Raw genomic sequence first — 21,547 nt, forward strand, 5'->3', positions numbered from 1 at the left:
TTTAACCATTATGGTAAACTTTATTGCTTGATTTTTTTTTCTTTTTTGAAGAGATTCATGCCCAGTCTCTTACCTCCCGCTGTATGCCCCAGGACCTCCAGGGTAACCAGGCCTGCCATACATGCCCTGCTGCATGTAAGGCTGGTTGGAGCCTCCTTTGTTTGGAAACTGTTGCTGCTGAGCATTGAACTGAGGTGAATTAAGCCCTGCTGCGCTGGCAGACAAACCGGACCCCATAGGGTTACCTCCAGGATTCATGGGGTTATTGCTATTTGCCATTGGGTTCCCTAGCACCTGGATTTAACGTAAGCATGAGACAGGAAGATAAAACATCCATTAGGTTTGTAAAATGAACAAAAGAGATAAACTTTCTGAGACGAGCACCGACTGCCTGTCAGACGATATATAATGACAGGCTGGATGCTGTTCACACATGGACATACCTGACTCTGTGATGTGTTGGTCACACCCCACACTGTTGTAACCACAGACAATGACCCAGGGGGCTGGTTGGTGTTTTGTTGCCAGGGGACAGAGTCATAGGGAAAGGATCCATCACTGGAAAGTCGATCAAAACAAAAACATGTGCCTGATGTCACTTGAAGTTTCAACGAGCCAAAAAGAAGAGCCAATAGAAAGCCAGCAGAGTTGCATTTCCATCCAAAAATGTGAATAATTTGGGAATTCTTCTTGCCAAAATGTTGGGCAATTTGAAATGTTTGGCATTCGATTTCAAAACACATTTTCAGCCAGGATATGTGCTAATGGCTGCACAGCGAGATGAGTAAAAAGCTCCAAATGAGCCGATAAGGAGTTGCATGCCCACTCAGTCGCACGCACACACACACACTGCTAAAAACTAAATATGATTAAATGATTTCTTTGACTTGATGAAAACATTTGGATACGGACAGGTACAGAGCAGTTACAACGTTCAGCATTCAGATTTAAAACAAATATCAGAATGAAATGTGAGGGTGTGTTATATATAATAAACAAGCTAAATCCTCATGGGGAGAGGCATGTGGCCAGTGGAGTGGGAAAGAACTGCTGTTTTTGGAGAGAAGCTTGTTTTCGCTCAGAGGTTAGCTCTTGGAACGGACAATGTGTTCAGTCTCTCCTCATAAAGGCACAGCATTATCCCAAGATCCTGAGCAGAGGCAAACAGGACTCCTGGCTAACTTCAGGCTTTCCTTTCTTTGAGAGACGGAGATAGAGAGGCACGAGCGCACAATGTTCTCCAAAGACATCATTTCACAGTTTTCTTCCCTGCCGGTTTCTCGCTCCACCCCAAATCACCTCAGCTCCACTCAAACCCTGGCTCGCCTCCAAACAATGGAAATCTTGTGAATCTTCTGTCTGTGTGTGTGTGTGTTACATATTCACTGAGTTGAAGATGATATCTTAATGAAGACCAGAGTCAATACTGTGCACAGTCTCCTATTTACACAAAATATAGTAAGCTTTATTGAATTAGTTTGGTGTGGAGAATGCGTCATCTAAAAATCTCCAGGAAAACAACGACGACAGGCAGTAATTTGTCCACTTCGTCATAATTTAAAAATAAATAAAACATATAATATTCTCTTTTCATCCCCTTATCCTTTTGTTTACATTTCTCTTTGCTCTCTCTGTCTTTACATCATCTTTCACACCTACACCTCCCTGCACAAACACACACTTAGCAACAGCACTCATCTACACTCGCAACACACCACCACTCCCCAGCAGACTTCACCTTATCGGTTCGTGACCTGTTATTGCCACTGTACGTTGTGTGTGCTGTGTTTAATTGCCTGTGTTTTACCGTTAATTTTTTACAATTAAAAAAAAAAAAATGTCTGTATTATAAAACTGTGTAATATTTTTTTTTTGCAGAAATAATATGGCTGAATCTACAAGTAGAGCAGATGGACAAAAAAAGCTGCTCCTGGTGGTTTTGAGGTTATAGTTTGCTGCAGTCCAAAGGAAAAACGATGACTAATAAAACTGAGCAGAAAAACATGGGGGTGAAACCCTACAGAAACAACACTCACCTATTAACGCTTTACTGTATATATGGGATTTTTGATGTCAGTAAGTAAAAGCTGTACCTTACACTCACCCTAACTGTCCTCTTTTATTGAGATACATCATGATACCAGAAAAAAAACAAAAAAACAAAAGCATTTTGCTGCTAAAGTGGAAAACCAGTAACCTTGAACTGAACTGAGAATCTGTGGTAGTCTTTAAGATAAGCACCATCTTTAGTCATCTGACTGGAGATGTGTCAGAGACTCCCCACTGACCTGTGTGTGAGGCCGGGCTTCATGCTGTTCATGCTGGGCTGCATGGGGACTTTTCCCTGCGGTTCGTTCTGCCTGTTCTTCTGGTGACGCAGCAGGAGGAGACGACCGAGCTCCTCGCACCACGACGACAGCAGCGCTGCAGGGAAACAACAACACACACACACACGCATTTGCGTTAGTCTCACCTCACGTCCGCCTGCGTGAACACTACAGCAAGTTTAAGGTTTTATGTTAACAACTAGACCTTCTTGTTTTCCCTCATAAACACACTTTTTATGTGTCAACCTTCAATGAACAGATTTACCCTGTCAGGCCTCTCAACAGTGCAGTGTGCTGAACCGCACACCTGATTCCAAAGTCATTCAGCCTGAAGTTATTGCTAAAGCCTCCAGGGGTCAGCGTAACTCAATAAACCTGCACCGATTATTTTCAGAACAGTTACATCGCATCATCTCTACCTGCAGAGTAAAATATAAACTGAAATTGTTCTACAGCACAAAAGACCAGGGAGGGGCTGAAATGGAGCGTGAGAGGCAGACAGAGACAAATGGTCGGAGTTACAGAGATGATCTATATAGAATGAAACGGTGGTATCCTCACTCCACTCTCCTCCACTTTCTTCACCCATCACCACTGTTTTATTTTTCTCCACACTTGTCATGTCCCTTTGGACTAATCACACTGTGCAGCCTTCTCCTCCTCTTCACAAAGACAAGAGATATTTTATTTTCTTATGCCAGTTTTATTTTTATATCTCCAGTGCCAATCAACTTGTCTTTCTTGACTCCCAACTAGTGCTGTGTGGCTCATTTAAACACACTGCCTCTTGATTGAATAAAGTTGTCCTGACAAACAAACAAAAGCAAGATCACTGTGTTCAGTACCTAATTAAATAATTTAAGAGGTTATTTTTAGCCTTGTAGACCCAGATACACCAGCTTTCAGGATGTGATGTTGCCAGGTTTGGGGTTTTAAGAGGTAGAGTTATTAAAAAATGTTGGTGCCTTGAGGTTTAATCAGTCTGTGATATTAAAATGGGCACTGTGAAAAAGTGCGAGGCCATAAACACACACATGTCTGTCAAATTGCCTTGTAAACGAAACAAAAATAAAAAACATGCTGGTGAATGGAGAAAAATGAAGGAACTGTTGCAATTTTGAAACTAAAAGCTTGCTTGAATTTTAACAGCCTACAGAGAGGTGTGCCATCTGTAACCTGTTCATTATGATATACCAAATCTTGGGCTAATGATGCATTATAATGCCTGACCCGGCAAAGACAAACAGAACAGCAGGAGGAGCAGAGAAGGAAAGAAAAAAAAAAAACAAAGGAAAGGAATGAGGAACAAAGCAGAAGAGCAGTAACATATTCTTCTGGAGGGTGGAGAGAGCCAAGCCTCCTAGTTAAAGAGGAATTATTCCACCCTGCCATTACAGAGAGCTTATCTCCCCACTAAATCACCACCTCCACACCAAGAGACTGTCTCTTCAACTGGCAACCCACCATTTAGACCTAAAGATCAGCTTCAAGCACAAGTGATGGAGTCACTCAGAAAGAGAAAGAGAGAGAGAGAGAGAGAGAGGTGAAAACAGAACAGCGGAGAGTTATCATATCAGTGCGGCTATCAGAGCGACCAAATCTAACAAGCTGCCAAGGCCAGAAGTCATTCATAATCGAGTGAGGGTCTGCTCGGGGCGACATGCATATTTTAGCAAGCTTGCTACAGTGTACCTGACCGTGTTTTCACCCCACAGTCCCCTGTGTTAAAACCGCCGCCAACACCATCACACACCCAAACTACACGGCCAGTCTCCTCTCACTTTATCTCTTCACTCTGCATTCACTGCCCTTCTCACAATCTGAACACACCTACATTCCTCTCAGCCATCTCTTTTACATTCTCTGTTGACAACTTGAAGTTCTGTTGTGATCCGTCAGTTTGAATTAATTAAGATATGTTGTTAACGTGACTAATGGAGGACAAGAGCATCAGTATGAGAGCGCAGCAGAATATAAAGGCAAAGTCTGCTTTCAGCTTCCCAGTTATGCACATTTCATTTGCACTAAAACCGTGTGGTTAAGTCACACAATTTCTTCTGCTACCTGGTGGAGACGCGCCAAGGCCGACTACTTAAAAAGCTTTTTTATTAACACCTTATTCCACCATAATGCCTTCAGCAGGCCAGAGTGGTTATTGAAACTGTGCAGAACATAAAAAAAAAATAGATGGACAAAAAGTCACATGAGAAATGATGCTAAGCTGAATCATTGTGAAATAAAATTCCACGAGTTTTTGACACACGATCGATTTACGACATTATGGAATGAATTCGGCAACGGGCGGAAATCAAAGGGAAAGCTCAGTTTTGGGGCAAATGGTACTAAATCTTGTCTGAACAGAGTGGGATGAGCTCATGTTTTTCTTATGTTTCTGCAAGTGGTTTGAATGTTAAATGGCGAGCTTAGTCTAGCTTTAGGCAAACACTGGATATCTGAAGGATCAAGTAGCAGCTCTGTAGAACCTCTGTGCTATTTGATAATGTGTTGACATGACCATTTACAGTTGGGTTGGGAAGCTGAGAGATCGTCACTACAGTGTCTAACATCTTAGGCTTATCGGGAGTACTGACTGCAGTGAGGGTTTGTAGCTGTTGGTCAAATATTATTCATTCTGAGTACATACAAAATGACACCAAGGATAATGCTGTAGTTTGAGACCTGCCTGTAGGAGCATGTAAAGAGGAGTCGGCTGGTTACATGTAGTATTTTGTTTCTCTGTTAATACCAACCACTGTGTCTGTGTCTGTTTAAATATTGAAACTACATCATAGTTTACTTAGACATGCCGCTCCTCGTTGGAGATATTTAAAGGTGTATTTCCCTACCTTTGAGAGAAGCTGCTGCTGATCCTGGTAATTGAGTTTATCTTGGCTAATCTCACCGTTCAGGTCTTTAAACTGCAAGTCACAATGAAGTCATTACTGTGAACGAAGGGACAGGAGTACCACTCTGGCTGACTAATGTGGCAGTCAAGTCTTAGTCTGAAGCCGCCGTGACGTGTTGAAGTGCATTCACTGGATCCTCTGTTACACTGACACAGAGACCCAGCCCTAACAAGTGGCCTGTTCTGTCCCCCACCAGCTGAGAGAGCTGAACGTAAGCTGATTTTTCAGGAAACTTGCCTGAACCTTCTCCAAAAAGCTCCATTTGCTAGAAGCTGCAGCTTTTAATTGAGTAATACTCAGGGACATATGGGCTCTCCTCACTTAGGCTGTATTAAATGCCGTATGGGTGACAGATAGCAGGAGCCTCGGCTCATACTCCCCTCACCTCAACTCGCCCCCCCCTCCGGGAGCAGCAGTGAGGGAGAGTGAGCCATGGTAACAGGCTGCAGGGCCCATTAACTAATGACAGAGTGTGTGTACAACTCCTCTTTTACAAGGAAACCCCAATGCTAATTACTATGAACTCTGACAGTGCCGAGTGTGCGTATGTGTGGGCTTTCTGTGTGCAGTAAAAGCCTTCAAGCGTATATTTTGTGAATTAAATCCCGACAGATCGCTAAAGAAGATTCTAGGACAAAGATTCTAAATATGTGCACCGCACAACATAAATCAAAAATCTGCACAATGGTGACACAATTTAAATGTGAAGCACTAGTCCCACCACAGGTCTGCACTTGGTGCATCAGGGTTGGCAGAGCGGCTGAGACACCTTCGCCACTCCCTCAACTGCAGCCAGTGGAGATGTCGAAAACGCTAGCAGAGGAGCGTCATTTGGCTGAATGGTAATCAGGTGTGAATCACTGAACGGAACGTGTTATATGACTACTAATGAAAGCATAATTTTAGTTAAGCCTGTCCATTAGAGAAAAACATGCTAAAATGACCTAATTTTGTGCCGGCGGATTTCTAACGCCAGAGATGAAGCGAATTCCCACCCACTGGAAATTTCAGTGGGTGCAAACAGATTTTATTCTCTCCTGCACTCAATCAGCAATTCTGCGGCTCATGACAGCCCTCAGTGTTAAAAGGTTCAGCAGAGCACACCAGCCGTGAAGCAAAGTGCAATTTTGGCATCAGGAAAAAAAAGAAAGAAGTCAAATCATGTCACAGAGAAAATGCTGACGCGACAGTCGATTTTCATGACTTTGGCTGTTGAAGTTGCACAAGCACTCCAACATGCCACAAACACATATTAAGTCTTCTACCACTGACTAACTAAGTGTGCTATGAAATCATTTCAATGTGAAAAGTGTGGAAAAACCAACTTGATCAGACCGAAAGCAAAAAACCAAATCAAATGTGTGAATGCGGTTATATGCTATGTTTACATGTACACGCGACAATTAAGCAGTGTTGAGCTGGAAAACATCGTCTCCTGTTGTTGGTATCTTGCCATCCAGCAGAGTGAAAAATCAACACATTTTTTTTTAAACGATGTCAACCAGCACGTGTCACCGAAAAAAACTTCTAAAAAGCAGAATACAGAGTGAGTACACGACTGCAACAAATGTGTATTCCTAAACTATTACTACAAAATTCTCTCAAAATCAGTGAATGTTTATTTCCACAAAGCCACCGAAGCACAGACAAGGTGGAACTCAAGTTGTAATGAAACAAAAAGAATCCGCTCACGTCTTGTCCCAACAACTTGACTGAAAGGTTTTCAAAACCTTCAGAGCGCTCAGGTGCGCCACTTTTTTGGGGGAAAGGGCAAACATTTCTTTTGGCCACACTGAAATTCAGTGCAAGAAAAGTACATATCATTATACTGATATGGCATCAGATATGTGACACTGATATGTCACTGATATGTTCTCATGTTGCGCTCTTAAATTCCTGTTGTAAAGGAGGTGTTTCAAGCCTCATTTGTTTGGATGATCACACAAAGCGAAAACTTTACGGCTATGAATGGCACTAAAGAGGCTTTGTAAGTGGAGAAAGGAGATCTTTCTCACAGCAGCATGACTTATTGCATTCACTACAACCCTGCAACCAGGAAGCTCAGGTATATAGATAACCAGGTTGGCTTTTTTCTCCAAGAGCATTGAGTTAAATTGTGTGAGACTTGATCCGTCTTGCATAATTGTTTAAACAAGTTACACCGTCACTGCAATGCACATCGTTGCTGTCAAACTGTACATCTTCACATCAAGCCTTGTCCCAAAATGACCAAAAGTGTGAACACCAACACTGGTCACGCATAGCTTTGATAAGAGACACGTAATACCGTGCATGCAGCCCGACTGTAGCTTTGCTGATAACAACACAGACAAAGGAGGAAATACTACATGACAAATTAGACTTTCTGAGCATGAACACTGCAGCACTAGACAGAGAAGCCTTCTGAGACAATGTGTGGGATGAAAAAAAGAAGCAATTTATATTATAGTCTGTAAAACACTGGCAGGTGGGTCTATGCTGTGTGGGTACAAAATATTATGCAAAAGACAAATATGGAGAGGATATACAAAAAAAGTCATGCTTTTTGCAGAAGTGTAATGGAAGCCATTTAAGCAGTCAATGATATCCCCCATGCTGCCCCCTCTCTGTTCAGCCAACTTCTTCCAAGAGAAGAGCATATCAAATGGGCTTTAGTCTCAACAGCTTGGAGGCAGAGGAACTCAAACGTGCCCTGCAGAGAGACAGCTCTGTGTCAGAAATCACGCTCACCCCTTTAATGAAACTAACTGTTCACATGTATTCGAATATTCCAACATCATAAACAGCCACTAACTTAAAATGTGTTGTTTTGTGTCATTTTCTGTTTAATTGACTTTTAAATTGCCATGAATTTTTGGCTCATTGGCACTGGTGAGACAATGCAGTTCTGGCTGGTTTGACAGAATTTCATCCACGACCTCTGGCAGTATACCAGACATGAGGACAGAGGGGGGGAGGGAGGATGGATGGAAGGATGCTAGACAGCGGACAGGTGGAGATGGAGGGAGTGGGCAGATCCCCTCCTCCCTGGGATGTGTGTGGGTCACAAGCCAAAGAGATGCTGCAGCCCAGAAGGGAGGGTAGCTCTACCTGAGTCACTCTGACATCTCCTGCAGGTGCTGGTTTCTGTGGGGTTCAAATTGCACATTTTTAAACGGGGCAGAGTTATAAGAATCAGCAAGAACACCAAACATAATGCAGTAAATGACGGCTAGATCTGACTAAAGGTGCAAAATGTCGGACCACCTCATATACCCTTGGAAATGTGGGATCCCCGTGTCGCGTATGGCCACCACAATGAGCAAAACAACATATCTAGGACAGAAATGAGCGGTTTAATTAGTTAAGAATTCCAAACCCCACTAACGCCCTAAAATACTCCCTTCCCATGAAAAATTAAAAAAGGTTAAAAAAAAAAAAGTCTTGTGATGTTAAGGATTTAATTATCAATCAATCAATATCTTCACAATGTCCGACAGCAAAAGGTGTTGCTTATTTAATCTGACAGTCCAAACATATTCCGTTTACAACATAAAACAGAAAAAAGCAGAAAAAGGAATCAGCTAAACGTTTGGCATTTAAAAATGACTCAAAGACTCCCTCTGCAAATGTGCTAAGGTTTACGTAAAAAACTATGTGTCTCGTTTGTATAAACTGTATAATCAGCATATTAAAAAAATATCAATATGCAAATATTTTTCATTTCACAAGTGTAACTGCTGGACACAAGATGTCTCCTACTTCGCTGTCAAGTCCATTCTCAGTGTATGTGCACCAGAGGCTTCACGTTTCCACATCACATTTGCGTATGCTGAATATTCGGTCCAGAATTGGCTTCCTGCCTCTTAAAGTCTGATTTTTAATGAGCACAGAGAAAATATACACTTACACTAATGAACATGAAAACATGGAAACTTTTCATCAGCAAAGTGTTTTAGCTCAGCGTGATGTGGTACTTTTTTGATCCTGTGATGTGGTCGGACATCACGGACCAGTAAGATCAGTAAGACGGCATTAACCGGTTTGCTTTCGGGCACGTTTGTGACGACAGAGGTTAGGGAAGTGACCTGTGGATTTGAACCACATCCTCTCCAGGTTATGAAATTTAGGTGGCCGCCGTATCTGCGTCACACGCTCGGTGAGTCGGCGCGTCCTGTCACAACACTCACAGTTCACCCTGCATATGACGATATACACACCATCTGTATCAGAGTCACACGGTAAACATACACACATACACTCGGGCATGTAAAAGTAAACCAGGAAATGCACACAGGTATGTGGATATAACCATACATACAATTTTTTTTTTCTTTCTTTTTGAAAGGGAGGTATCGGGCTGGTGTGTAAACATACACAGTGCCTGGGCTTTGTGAAGATGTGCTTATTCAGTGAAGAGCATCTGAGAACAGCAAGCTGTGAATGAACAGCTCTTATCAGCCACATGCAGCTCCCCACCACTGGAGGGGAACTAGTAAATATCACATGTTTAATTATAACCAGACGCGCTACTTGTCTCAACTTCCACAACTTGTCTTTCATCTCACACTGTTGTTCCTCCAATGAAATCGCTGGGGCGAAAATTCTGAGATTTCCTGAGGCTGCTGTTTCATAATATAAAACGCTGATCAAAAAGTGATGAGACTCCAGCTGTGGCGCCTTTACAGGTGAATTAGTAAAGGCATATTTGGCAACAGGAAGACTTGAACACACCTTGAGTGAAGCGCTGAATAGATATGGAAGTGATAAACAAGACTGCAGAATTTTTCTTGAAACACATTCTGCAAGAATACCATATCGCCCGGGGGTGCTGAGAGCTCCGCCCCTCGCTTGCTATCAATACTTGACATTGGGTTGCCCTACCAGACATTCCTACCTTAATTCTTAAGCAACACGTCGAACTTTACTTGGCCAGTTGCTTTCGGTGGGAGGAGGGGAACGGTGTTAAGCAATGATTCAAAGAAAAAACAGAAACGAACTGCAAAAACAAATGTAGGCCGCACACACACACACACACGCGCGAGAGTTCAAAGTCAAATGTCATGAATGAGTCACTAAACAGTCTGATGGGAAGTCCTCGGAGTGCAGTCACAGGAGGTCAAAGAAGCGTGTAGAGTAAGCGATACTAACAAAGCATTGGAGGCAGATAGAAACGAGAAAGGCGGGGGGGGGGCTGCGTGTCTCTAAGGGTGAGGATGTAGACGGTTTCAGCAGTTTACAGCCTGCTCAAGCCAACAGGAAGTGCTGCAGCTCCACGACGGAAAGTAGGGATGTCCTGTTGTGTTACATTATTTTCTGCGTGCATCAATTGTTTTATTGTTTGGAAGAGCCAATTGTTAATTAAGTTGTCAGTTTTGAGGTTAGATTAAACACTAATTCAATAGCCTGCAGCATCGTGTTGCCTTTATTGCCCTTTACCCATTCATGTGAAGGAAGTGCTGTTTCCCTTTATGAGACATTTGACAATGAGAGGTACATTAAATACTTTTAAACAGCACAGAAACAAAAACCAGGCCTTTCTATGCATTGATTTAACTTCACTGCCCTTCCATGCCTACACTCCCTCTCTCCTGTCCCTCGTCCTCTCCTAATAAGAGGACAGGCAGACGGGCTCTAGCTCCGAGCACAGGTCAACAACTTAAAAAAGAATCCACGGTGGAAAAGTGGGTCATCTCCTCCTGACACAGAAACACATACACACATTTACACGCTTCACACCAAGATGGATACGTGCCGCTTTAGGTTTCAAAAAGTTGAATGTATGATGCTGCTTATGGCTGCGAGGACTTAGACATTATTTACTCTTTACAAGGACAACAATGCAAATGTGTCACGGTGGAATTTGCATATGTGTGCGACGTCAAATTCAACTAAATGAAAATCAGTTTATTTGCACGCTTGTTTTTTTGTCCATGCAAAAATTAAATCATAGTACAATCAGGTATTATTTCCCTAACCCTCACCAATGCCCTCAAAAGAACCCCAGTATGACCCACCTTAACCCACCCAATTTAACTCTTGACGCTCAGCTGTGATGTGAAGTCATCAACAGCAAAACATGACCACAATCTCAACTGTGACCCTGACCCACAAAGCCCAGAAATAAGCCAAAAACTAACCAATGCATGTGAGTGTAAAGAACACAGACGAAAACTCACTCAGAATAACCCCATGACAGAACAGCATGTAGGTCAACCTGTGGTCAGCTGATCTGGCCTGATCCTGTCTTGCGTGAGCGGCCAGTGCTTCAGAGTACAGTCACACTGGGCCGCCACACAAGACAGAAGCCCTTATCATTCATGGTCTAAATTACAGCCACAACAGACACAACAACTGTCAAAGCACAGATAAAATAAACCGTTCTGCATACAGACTATTTGAGAGCGTGTACTTTGAAGAGAAAAACTAATTCCGCTTCTATTAGGCTACGGCAGTTGCATTATTAATTAATGAATTTGCATCATCTTAGACCTAAATCAGCTGCTCACTTGGCCCCAAGCAAGCACACATGCTCAAATAATATACCAAATAGTTTTGTGCAGAGATACACACATGTACACACACACACACACAAAAAAACACACACACACACACTTACCCAGAGCCGAGCAAAGTCCCTGCACATCTCATCTTATTCCCTTCATAGCGCAGAGAAAAGACTCAAGTGTCACAAATGCTCCTGTTCCCGCAGAGGCCAGTGGCAACTCTCAAAGCTTTTGCTGCTTCCAAGCCTCCTCCCTGTGCCTTATCACTCTCACTCTCTGCACGTATCCCTTACTCTGCTCACTCCTTCTTTCTTCCTCTCCTGTCTTTCCCTCTCTTTTTTTTTTCTTTTGCTCACTCTCTTTCTCCTCTCTTGCTCTCTGATCTGTCTTTTTCCCTTGTCCAGCGTCTGCACAATGCACATCAATTATTCAGAGGCAGTCTCCCGGTTCCTCCAGCTTATCCAATCAGAGCAGGGCTCTGCACTAATGGGCTCCTGCTGTACCTGCTACCGGCTCCAACACACTCTCGAGACGGCGGGGGTGGTGGTGGTGGGGTAGACAGGGAGCAGAGGAGACAAATGAGGAGGAGGGAGGATGTGAGGAAGAGATAAAGACAGCGAGCCGACGAAGACAAACAGGAGTAGAGATAGAAAAGGGAAGATATTCTAGTGTTTCTCACCTCTGTCGTGAGGTGCTGTTATTGACGTGCTCAGCCTAGTCTGTCTAGCACTCCATTGCCCTGTTTCTATAAGCTGCCATCACACACTTAGACAGCACACACAGAAACACACAGAGACACACGCATAATCCGGCAATGCGACTGGCTTTTGTCACTAAGGAAAAAAAAAAAACATAGAAGAAACAAAAAAAAAGAAAGGAAAAACCTGCTAGCTCAGATTGCAAACTTGCATACATGGGAGGAGCTTCATATGCTGTGCAGGCTGGCTGGAAGCCAATGCACAAGAGAGGAAGTGGGAGAAGAAGAAAGTATGAGATGTGAAGCTCAGCCGATTCAAAAGCAGACAAACAGCCTTATCAGCCTTAACAGGGAGGGAGATTCTCTGGACAAATCTGTCCACATCCCCCTGTCTTCATCAGACATACAACTAACAAGACGCATTAGACACTAGCAGAGTATATGAGTGTAACTGAATCAAAGAAGAGGCAGGCTGAGGGTCAATCTGAGTTCATCTTCTCTTTGCATCTGCCTCCAGCATAACCGGGGGGAAAAAAAAACAAACAAACAAAAAAACAATGTAGATGTAGATGAATGTATAGGAAAGACCTGGGCTGTCATTGTTCTCCTTCTCCTTACAAAAAAGTTGTGCTGTGCAGCAAAAGAGCGGGACAGCCTACTGGCTCCGTGACAGCAGAGGGAAGTCGTCTTTCGTTTGGCTTTTGTGTGACAGACACACTCAGTCGTCAACAGTTTCACAAATATTCCACGCAGAATTCAAACGCGCACAACACAGGCATTGTTGGACAGAAATATAACTTGAAAAGGGTGTGTCAAAAGAAGTCCCTGAGAATGATGGGTGGATGGGGTGGGGTGGTGGGGTTGGGGGGTTGGGGCCTGAGTTGTGGGTGCCAGATCAGTCAGTCCTGAACAAAAGGAGGATTTAAATCATTTGCTCATCCGGTTTTGACAAGAAGAGAGTCCTCTGTGTACTCAGTGCGACTGCACTGCCGTCTCAGCTGGGATGTTACCACAATGAATTTACTTGCAACTGTGTAAACCAAATCAATTAAGCAGCAAGTGATAGAGGACCCCCTCCAATCAGCCAGAGGCAACAAATGCAGATACTCTCATAAGTATTTCCCCATGAGCTTTATTTCTATAAAGTTAACAGTGAAGTTCTGAAGGTAGTTTTAGGTTGCAAAGGAGTTTCATCATCTAAGGCGAACTACTGGAGAGTGTCAGAGGAGAAGCCCGCCTGCTAAAAATAAACCCTGTTTCCTGTTAATAATTCAGAGCGCTACTCTTACTCAGCAGTAATTAAATATAAAAGTCTGTAAGGTTGATTGGGTCAGTAACAAAGGATGCCTACACCTTCCTCTGGTTCTACACACGCAGCTCGAAGATGGAAAGAAAGACGGGGTGAGAAAATCAATCAAGAGAAAGTAAACTGAGAGAGATAAGTGGAAGACATGTTGGATTGTTGTAGGCCAGAGAGAAAGAGAGAGAGAGAGAGAAAGTGTGTGTGCGTGTAAATGCATTTACACACTGTACAGTCTACACAAAGTCTAATGGGAGCACTTATTTCCAGTTGTTCATTTTCTTGCACTGCTGGCTGAATTATGAGTTGGTGACGTGGGTTTTATTGTGAACTCTCTGTGTATGTGTATGTGTGTGTGTATGTATGTGTGTGTGTATGTATGTACGTGGGAGTTTGTGGACACATTTTCTAGGAGTTGTGGGGACAAAAATCTGTTTGCAGAGTCACATTGTGAGGACTTGCCTCACTTATGGGGACACAAATCAAGTCCCCACAACAAAAATCATTAAATATTAGAGTGAAGACTTGCTTTAAGGTTAGGTGAAGGTTAGGGTTAGGCAAATAATGTTCATTGTTATGGTTAGGTGGTTGTTAAGCATACAGGAAATTAATGTAAGTCTATGTAACGTCCCCAAAAGTGATGGAAACACAACTGTGTGTGTGTGCGTGTGTATGTGTGTGTGCACACGAGGACACAGGGTGAGTTACAGCCACACCCTGGAAGTTTTATGTCACTGTTGACACAGCAGAGTGGCTGTTTTCCTTATGTGAAACACCAGATCGCCCCGTGAGCACTCACAACTCATACTGTTGACTGACCGACTGCTGACAATTTCTGCTTTTTCAATTTCCGTCAGATGTGAGTGGGTGGGGGGAATTTAGCAGCTACCCTGAACAAAGTTAAGCTCTCATTATCAGATTTTGTTCAGCAGGGGAAGAGTGAGCAACACAGAACACCACAGACAATTAGCACTGGTGACGATGAAAAGATTTTTTTAAAATCACCTGCTCTTTCAGAGCAATGCTAAGAGCTCACTCATGGAGCTTCAACTTCTGTGTGAACATGTGATGCCCAAACATATATTATTGAATCATTATTTCTTTTTAGCACGACAGAGGAACAACAAGCAGCAACCTGCATTCTGACTTAAACATTAAAAGGAGGTTTTTTAAGAACATAGCAATCATTCCAGAGAGCAGCTACCTTTAATCCTGAGCATGTCAAGTCATGTTGAAAACATAATACACTAACTCAGTCACATTTAAGATTTACTTTCATCTTCTTAAAACTTAACAGGATGAGGACATTGTCAAGTGGAAGAGCTGTCATAATGATAATTTTGTGGTTTTACTGCAAGAGCTTATGCTTCACAAAGAAAGACAATAAACTGCTATGTGAGTGGTGACAGACTCACTGAGGATGGAAACAGTACAATCCTTGATAGATTATGTGGCTAATCTGATTTGTCGTCTGCTCAACTTCACAGTAGCCCAACAGCTCAGAGTCTGTTAGGGCTGTTTGTGTTTGAAGGGCAACAGCACACCTATTATCTAATGAACCTCACAGTTGGACGTCTGCATGTAGCGGACCAGAAGACTATTACGGGGAAAACATAAACGACTGTAAGAAGATTTAAAAATGGACTCTGGATTTGAAAGGATTTGAAAAAGAAGCAGCGTCCATCAAGCATGAGCGTACGCACACGCACACAAAAAAAATCAAAACCTGGAAGCGACTCTTTTCCAGCGAGTAGACTAAATGCTACAATGCTAAATGCTACAGTCGTATGCTAACAGTGTTAAAGCTGTATATCCTCGCCGGCTCATACAGTTAACAGTGCTAATGCTAGCTCGCCTAACTGCACATAAGGCTCTTCACCGGCTGATTCCAGATTAGAGCAACACACTAATCCCCCAGGCCTCACTGCAGGGTCACAATCTCCAGACAGCTCATCAGCGGCAGTCTGCTGTTGCTGAAAATCTCTCCACTACTCCAAACGGGTCTCACAGGGCAGCAGTTTGTACTTTTATATATTGGGAAGGGTGCAACTTTATCCATGTGGGGTTTGTTCATGTGTCGTGCTTTGCGTGACTGACAAACACAATTATGAATATTGGGGTATTTTTTTTGTTTTGTTTTGGTTTTTATTGGACATCTAAAGGCGGCAAAAGTGTTCAACCAATAACAATCACGGGTTAAGTTACTGGAAGTCATATTTTACTTAGTAAAATTTCTTCCTGATCACATAGTATGTGAAAAAGTGCTTCATGAGTTTCCTCTTTAACTGATGCTCTGAAACAAAGCATCAGCGTGTGACCGATCCACAGTTTTAAGAATTTGCCTCTTCTCCCTGAGGAGCCTTGGCCCTCGTTCTGCGCTCTCAGGTGTCAGATCTGCGGCCCTCTGTCGCCACGCAGGCTGTCAGGAAATTGTGCTGGGGCTGCACAATTAGACACACATTCATGCTCAGATATACACACACATACACACAAAGACAGTAAAAACACACAAATGAGAGCATGCAGACAGAGCTGACGTAGCTGCGAAAGCCAAATGCTTCTCTGCATCGTATGCAGGAGTGCATGAGCGAATCTCTGAGTTCATGTGTGCATCACGTCTCCTTTGTCGCCCTATCGTCTGCTTCCTCAGACAGACGTCCTTGTGAGGGTGGTAAGACGGATGCTCAGTGAGTAAGATCTGCCCTGAGTCACATCTGCCTCCCACCCCAACAGCCTGCCTGCCTGTCTGTCTGTCTGTCTGCCTGCCTGCCTGCCTGACTGCCTACCGCATCATGTCTCCCATCCCACCGCCCCCCTATACACCACCACCCCGCATAATTACACTACAGTTCCCATTTGTCCGCTGTGCATAAACAGCTCTTCCTGAAACCCAGTGCTGTCTTCTATTAGATCCCAGAACCATCAGCAGGCCTGTAGATGATTCTGACTGTCAGCCGGGCCCCGACAGCCAGTCAGTCCGAGCCATGCCTGGACAACAATCACATTAGCCCAACACAGGAACACAGACAGAGAGAGAGAAACAGCAATCAATATTGTACACTGACGTCTGTCTGACCACTTAAGTTCCTTCCAACAAGATGCTTCCCACCACAACTGAAAGAGGATATTTAGCATGAGCAAATGTTCACATCTTAGGAGCATGTGAGCAAAAAAAAAAAAACAAAAAAACAAAAAAACAACCTTTTCAAAAACAGATAAATTTCTGCATAGGTATAAAATACTGCTGTAGGAATTATAGGACAAGGATTTCAGAGCGTTACAGTGAGCACCATAGCTGCAGTTCCTGTTATGAAACCATGACATATTTGCCCCGTCACAAAAACAATGAAATCAGACAGTTTAATCAAAATATTTGACTCTCACTACTCCTACTTATGTAACTGCCAAACAAAGGTTTATCTGTGTTCTGACTGGTTGGCTTTGTCAGGTCTCTGTCAGGCAGAGTGAGTGGTCCAGCATCATCAACATCAGCGACACCTCCCCAACCATCCATCTCTCTCTCTCTCTCTCTCTTCCTCCCGCCTCTGCACATTTCACTTTGACAAATGTACAAGAACAGGCTGCTCCTGCAGGACTGTGGGAGGCGGGGAAAGGAGGTATGGATCGGAGGGAGGGGAGTGGGAGGGTTGCGTGTGGTAGCTCTCCCTTAGTGTGCGCGCATGCAAATTGCGCATACAGCCGAGGGGTTTGTGCAGAAAGACTGTTGAGTGGACTGTTTTTGTGAGGCTACCACCCGGACAGCTCGTCTCAATAGCACATTAATGTTTAATGGAGACTAAAAATATCTGACATTATAATGCTCTATGGGCGCTTTTGTGTGATCACTGTGGTCATTGTCATTTGTAGGAATCAAAAAGGTCCAAACCACAGATTTATGGCAACGGACACAGAAAGGAAAAAAAATATTGGCAACTTAAATCATCTGTTAGGATAATTAGGAGATTCTTGTGTCTCGCTAACAAGAAATATAATAAGAAGGTATGTTGTATATTTATGGCCTGAGCAGAGTTCAGCTCAACCTTAATTTATACAGGGAGGCCCAAAGAGAGCAGTTCAATCTTTTCTGTGTTTAACAGGACAATAAAAGCAAGCAAAAAACACACAATATACAAACACAACACAAACAGTGAAATAAAAAGTCATGATGAAACGCTTCTGATTGGACTTTGAGCCGTTCAGCTATCTGTTTTAAATGTTACAGTTCGTGGAAAGGTGAATAACTGTAGCGCGTAACGTTTAACGATGAGTAATGTACCGTCCGCTGTCTTGTTAGTCAACAGCAGAAAATGGGATGACGTGTGAGCATGCATCTGCTGGCGTTTTAGCAAGGCGCTGGGTCTTACCTGCAGACTTGGGAGTGAATTTGTCCCTGTTGGCAGCACACACAGCCAGCAACCTGTAGCCCAGGTCCAAGTCAAACCCCTGCTGAGCAGCGACACGACTCACCACCTGGAGGAAGAGTGACGAATCGTGAGTACAGCTGCTGTCCTTCAAGCTCTCCTCACTGTGCTGTCAAACTGAGAACATTTCTTTCTCCTGCCATATCATAAGATATTGGTCTCATACATGAGCACATGAAAATTAAGGCATCACACACAAACACACACATATAGAAAACAGTGGAAGTGATCCACAGTCAGGACGAGCATGACGGCTGCATCAACCTCCAAGAGAGGCGAAAGAGCCAAACCACAGTTGCTCTGCGAGCGGAGTCCTTGGAAGGTTATCCCCGAACAAGCCCGCTCTGGTCCTAAAATGAACAGTTTGTCTCCCAACTAAAGGCTGCTGGTCCAATAACCCCTAAACAGACCAGGCAAATGTGGCAATAACAGGTTAAAAATCCCCCTTTTCCCTCCAATTTTGAGGTGTAAGATTTAAATAATGATGTTAATGATGTCAAAAAGAGGTCAAACATTTATGGGACATGATGCAGAAGCCTCGTGTAATATACTGTTAAAGGTGGATGCTGAGTGACGCTAAACAGGACCCGCGAGACTGGGCTAAATCACCATTAGAAGGGAAACCCTTTGCTTTTAGATGACTACTCCTCTGCTCCCTCTGACCTCAAAACACACATTACCATTAACAAGGTCAGCTGGGGTAACTTTCAGAGAGCCAACAAAACAGCTAGCACTGATCATAAAGTGCCTTTGTCACAGGTAATATGGGTGATTGAGAGCTGAACGAAAAATGATGAATTGTTTATTTGACCGTTTTAATCAAGGTACCGTAACATACAACTTCTACAACTAGAAGCTGTTTAGAAGACATGACAATGTAATTCCAGGGATAAATACTCCACAGCATAAACATTACTAAGCAAAACGATGACAATTCAGACAAACGGCCGAATCCTGTTGTTGTTTGTCTTTTTCATTTTTTTTCAGCATGAGTGAGTCTGCCCTACAGTTTTTATAAGGCAGTCAGCCAGCTACAGAGGCTAACATAGATTCAACACGGATTTAACGGTATTTCACCTCATAAGCCTTTTTCAGCTTAATCTCCCTCTGAGGATGTACATCCAGGCCCATATTCCTGTCAATATGAAAATAGTGCTGTAAGAGGTGCTGGAGGGTTACTGGGTTATTCATATCCTTGTTTATCTATTTGCTGGAGAAAGAAAAACTGTTCTGCAGTTTATTTCTGCTTGTAGTTGAAATAGTTGTGTGTGAAAGAAAGCTTCTAGTGAACTAAGTGGGCGATTTTCAAAGACTGCGGGACCAGAGACAGGAATAATACAGATGTCTGCATGCACTGACATTATCCACACTCTTGATACAAAAAAAAAGCAGACAGAGCTAACAGTGCAGCACTGACAGCTCAGTTATGTCACCTTCTATTGGAGCCAAACCTCCACCACAGATCAGAGGATGACCTCCACATATACAACGTGCCAGAAGGAACAGGCGTCTCCACATGAGGCAGACATTCAATTTCACCCAGCAGCGGCAAATCTCAAGGGCTGGAGTAGATGCACGGACATCTTTAAATTTCTATTCAGCTTTCTGGTACGTAACAAGCGAGGTAAACTCTTGAAGGCAAAATCCCTGCACAGACTTGTCGCGCCCTGTAATTCTACAGAGAAGTCGTCGTTTTCCCTCCGACAATTTAGCTGATGGAAACAGCCCCATGCCGAGAGGGATCTCAGTGGTGGGCTCCATTGTATAGCTCTTTATCAGCCTTTAAGAGGCTTTTATTGTGATTTACACATTAATGAGCATTTATCTGTTTGCTCACGCTACCACTTCAGCTCAGGACGCTCTGTTCCTTCAGCGTTTCAATGGCTGATCTTCACAATAAACATGTAAAACGGTCAATTCACTGCTCCACAGGCTCTTTCTCACATGTGAATGTGCATGTAAGTATGTGAGTGTGTGCCAGTTCTTTGGCCCTTTGCCCAGAGAGGCAGTGGATGACAAGGACTTTAACCTGAGTCACTGTCCCCTGAAGGCTTGAGCAGCTGTCTTGGATAACTGCTGGATACAAACTTGGTGTGACTATAACCTGCTGCAACCTGTTTTTACTTAACATTTGCACATTTTAAAGCAAATACAATATGAAGCGGACACATCAGTCCAAGCTATCCAACGTCTTATTATTGTTTGGCTCGTGTTGCCTAAAAAGTACCTGAACAACCCAACAAAAGCTATAATTAGTGTTTGCATACCGTCAGACATCCCATGAGACTTTGCTCGAAAGGTCGCTGGAAGGCCCGGGGATCTCCACACCAGTCAAGCAGCTCTGTGGCTGCTGAATGGAAGTTGGCCGGGTTCTGTAAGTGCTGTGCAAACACAGAGAAAGAAGACGGCCATTAGAAACAATGGGAAATAATGAGCGTTTTTTTTTCCAGCTCAAGTACAAATTGGAAAAACACTTAAACCAAATAGTTTTGCAGCCTTATGCTCTCCCTCCAAACTGCCTCGATTTAATGTCTTGTGTTTCTGCGCAACCCTGTGAGGACCTTGACTCCTTTCAATGTACACCCACTCAGAGCTCCGCTGCATTGTGGGAAGAAGATCACACCCATATCAACAATGATGCCAGTGTTTCCAGTTAATCTCTCTTGGCAACACACAGCCCTCACCCCTATGACCCACACAGCAACCAAATCTTTCCCTCCAATCCTCCTCCTCTCTTCATTCATTGCCTGTTTTCAGACTGTAACAGAGCCTCTGTACCAGAAGTCCACTGGCTGGCTTGGTTGTTCACAAAGACAACAACCTTGGTCCTGGCAGCTATGTGTGCAGACTCAGTACGCGCCGTTGGTGTGTTGTCTAATCTCTTTCACTCTCTCTCTGTCTCTCTCGCCTGTTCACTGAGGCCTGAAACAGTTGAGTCTTTTCTTCCTAGTGTCTGAAGGCTACTCAGGCTGGCAGGACACAATAAGCGGTTTTAAAATTGGGCTCCCTTTCTTCACGGCTCAGGAGGTTAATAGCTCTGAAATAGCACAGAGCTGCAGCCTGTTCAGTCGGCGAGATTGAGCCCACTTGAAAGTGTTTATTATTCTCATCTGGAGCTGAAGCGTTTTGTTGTGTGTGTTCTCGCAGAGAAGGTAGAGCCATTGTCTTTAGGGGGCAGCAGAGGTGAGCGTTTTTTGAAAGGGCAGCTTTTTGGCGGTGTGTGACAAAGGGGCTTTTCGGTGCGAACGAGGCCTAACATGTCAGGCCTGGTAGCCGCCTGCAGGGAAAATCTCTGAAAGCCTCCAGCAATATCATGAGTTTCAAGAGAGGCCTTGAATGACTCATCTTTTTTTTTTTTTTTTTTGATGTGGAGACTAGCCATTGTAGAGTTAGCTGTGGACTTCCACAGGG

General features: G+C 43.5%; 1 protein-coding gene across 8 annotated transcripts in view; it reads right to left on the bottom strand.

Annotated features, from left to right (window-relative positions):
* Positions 1-21,547, bottom strand: part of zmiz1a (zinc finger, MIZ-type containing 1a) — a 96,033-nt gene that overhangs the window by 8,530 nt on the left and 65,956 nt on the right. For 5 of the 8 annotated variants that reach the window (XM_046401178.1, XM_046401176.1, XM_046401175.1 and 2 more), the window contains 6 exons: positions 20,404-20,517; positions 18,080-18,185; positions 8,324-8,359; positions 2,289-2,424; positions 444-558; positions 74-294 (listed from right to left, as the gene is read on the bottom strand). In XM_046401178.1, coding sequence (XP_046257134.1) covers positions 74-294; positions 444-558; positions 2,289-2,424; positions 8,324-8,359; positions 18,080-18,185; positions 20,404-20,517 — 728 coding nt within the window. The other 3 variants (XM_046401177.1, XM_046401180.1, XM_046401179.1) reach the window with 3 other exon arrangements.

This window comes from Scatophagus argus, chromosome 10 (assembly GCF_020382885.2).
Source record: "Scatophagus argus isolate fScaArg1 chromosome 10, fScaArg1.pri, whole genome shotgun sequence".
Taxonomy (NCBI): Eukaryota; Metazoa; Chordata; class Actinopteri; family Scatophagidae; genus Scatophagus; species Scatophagus argus.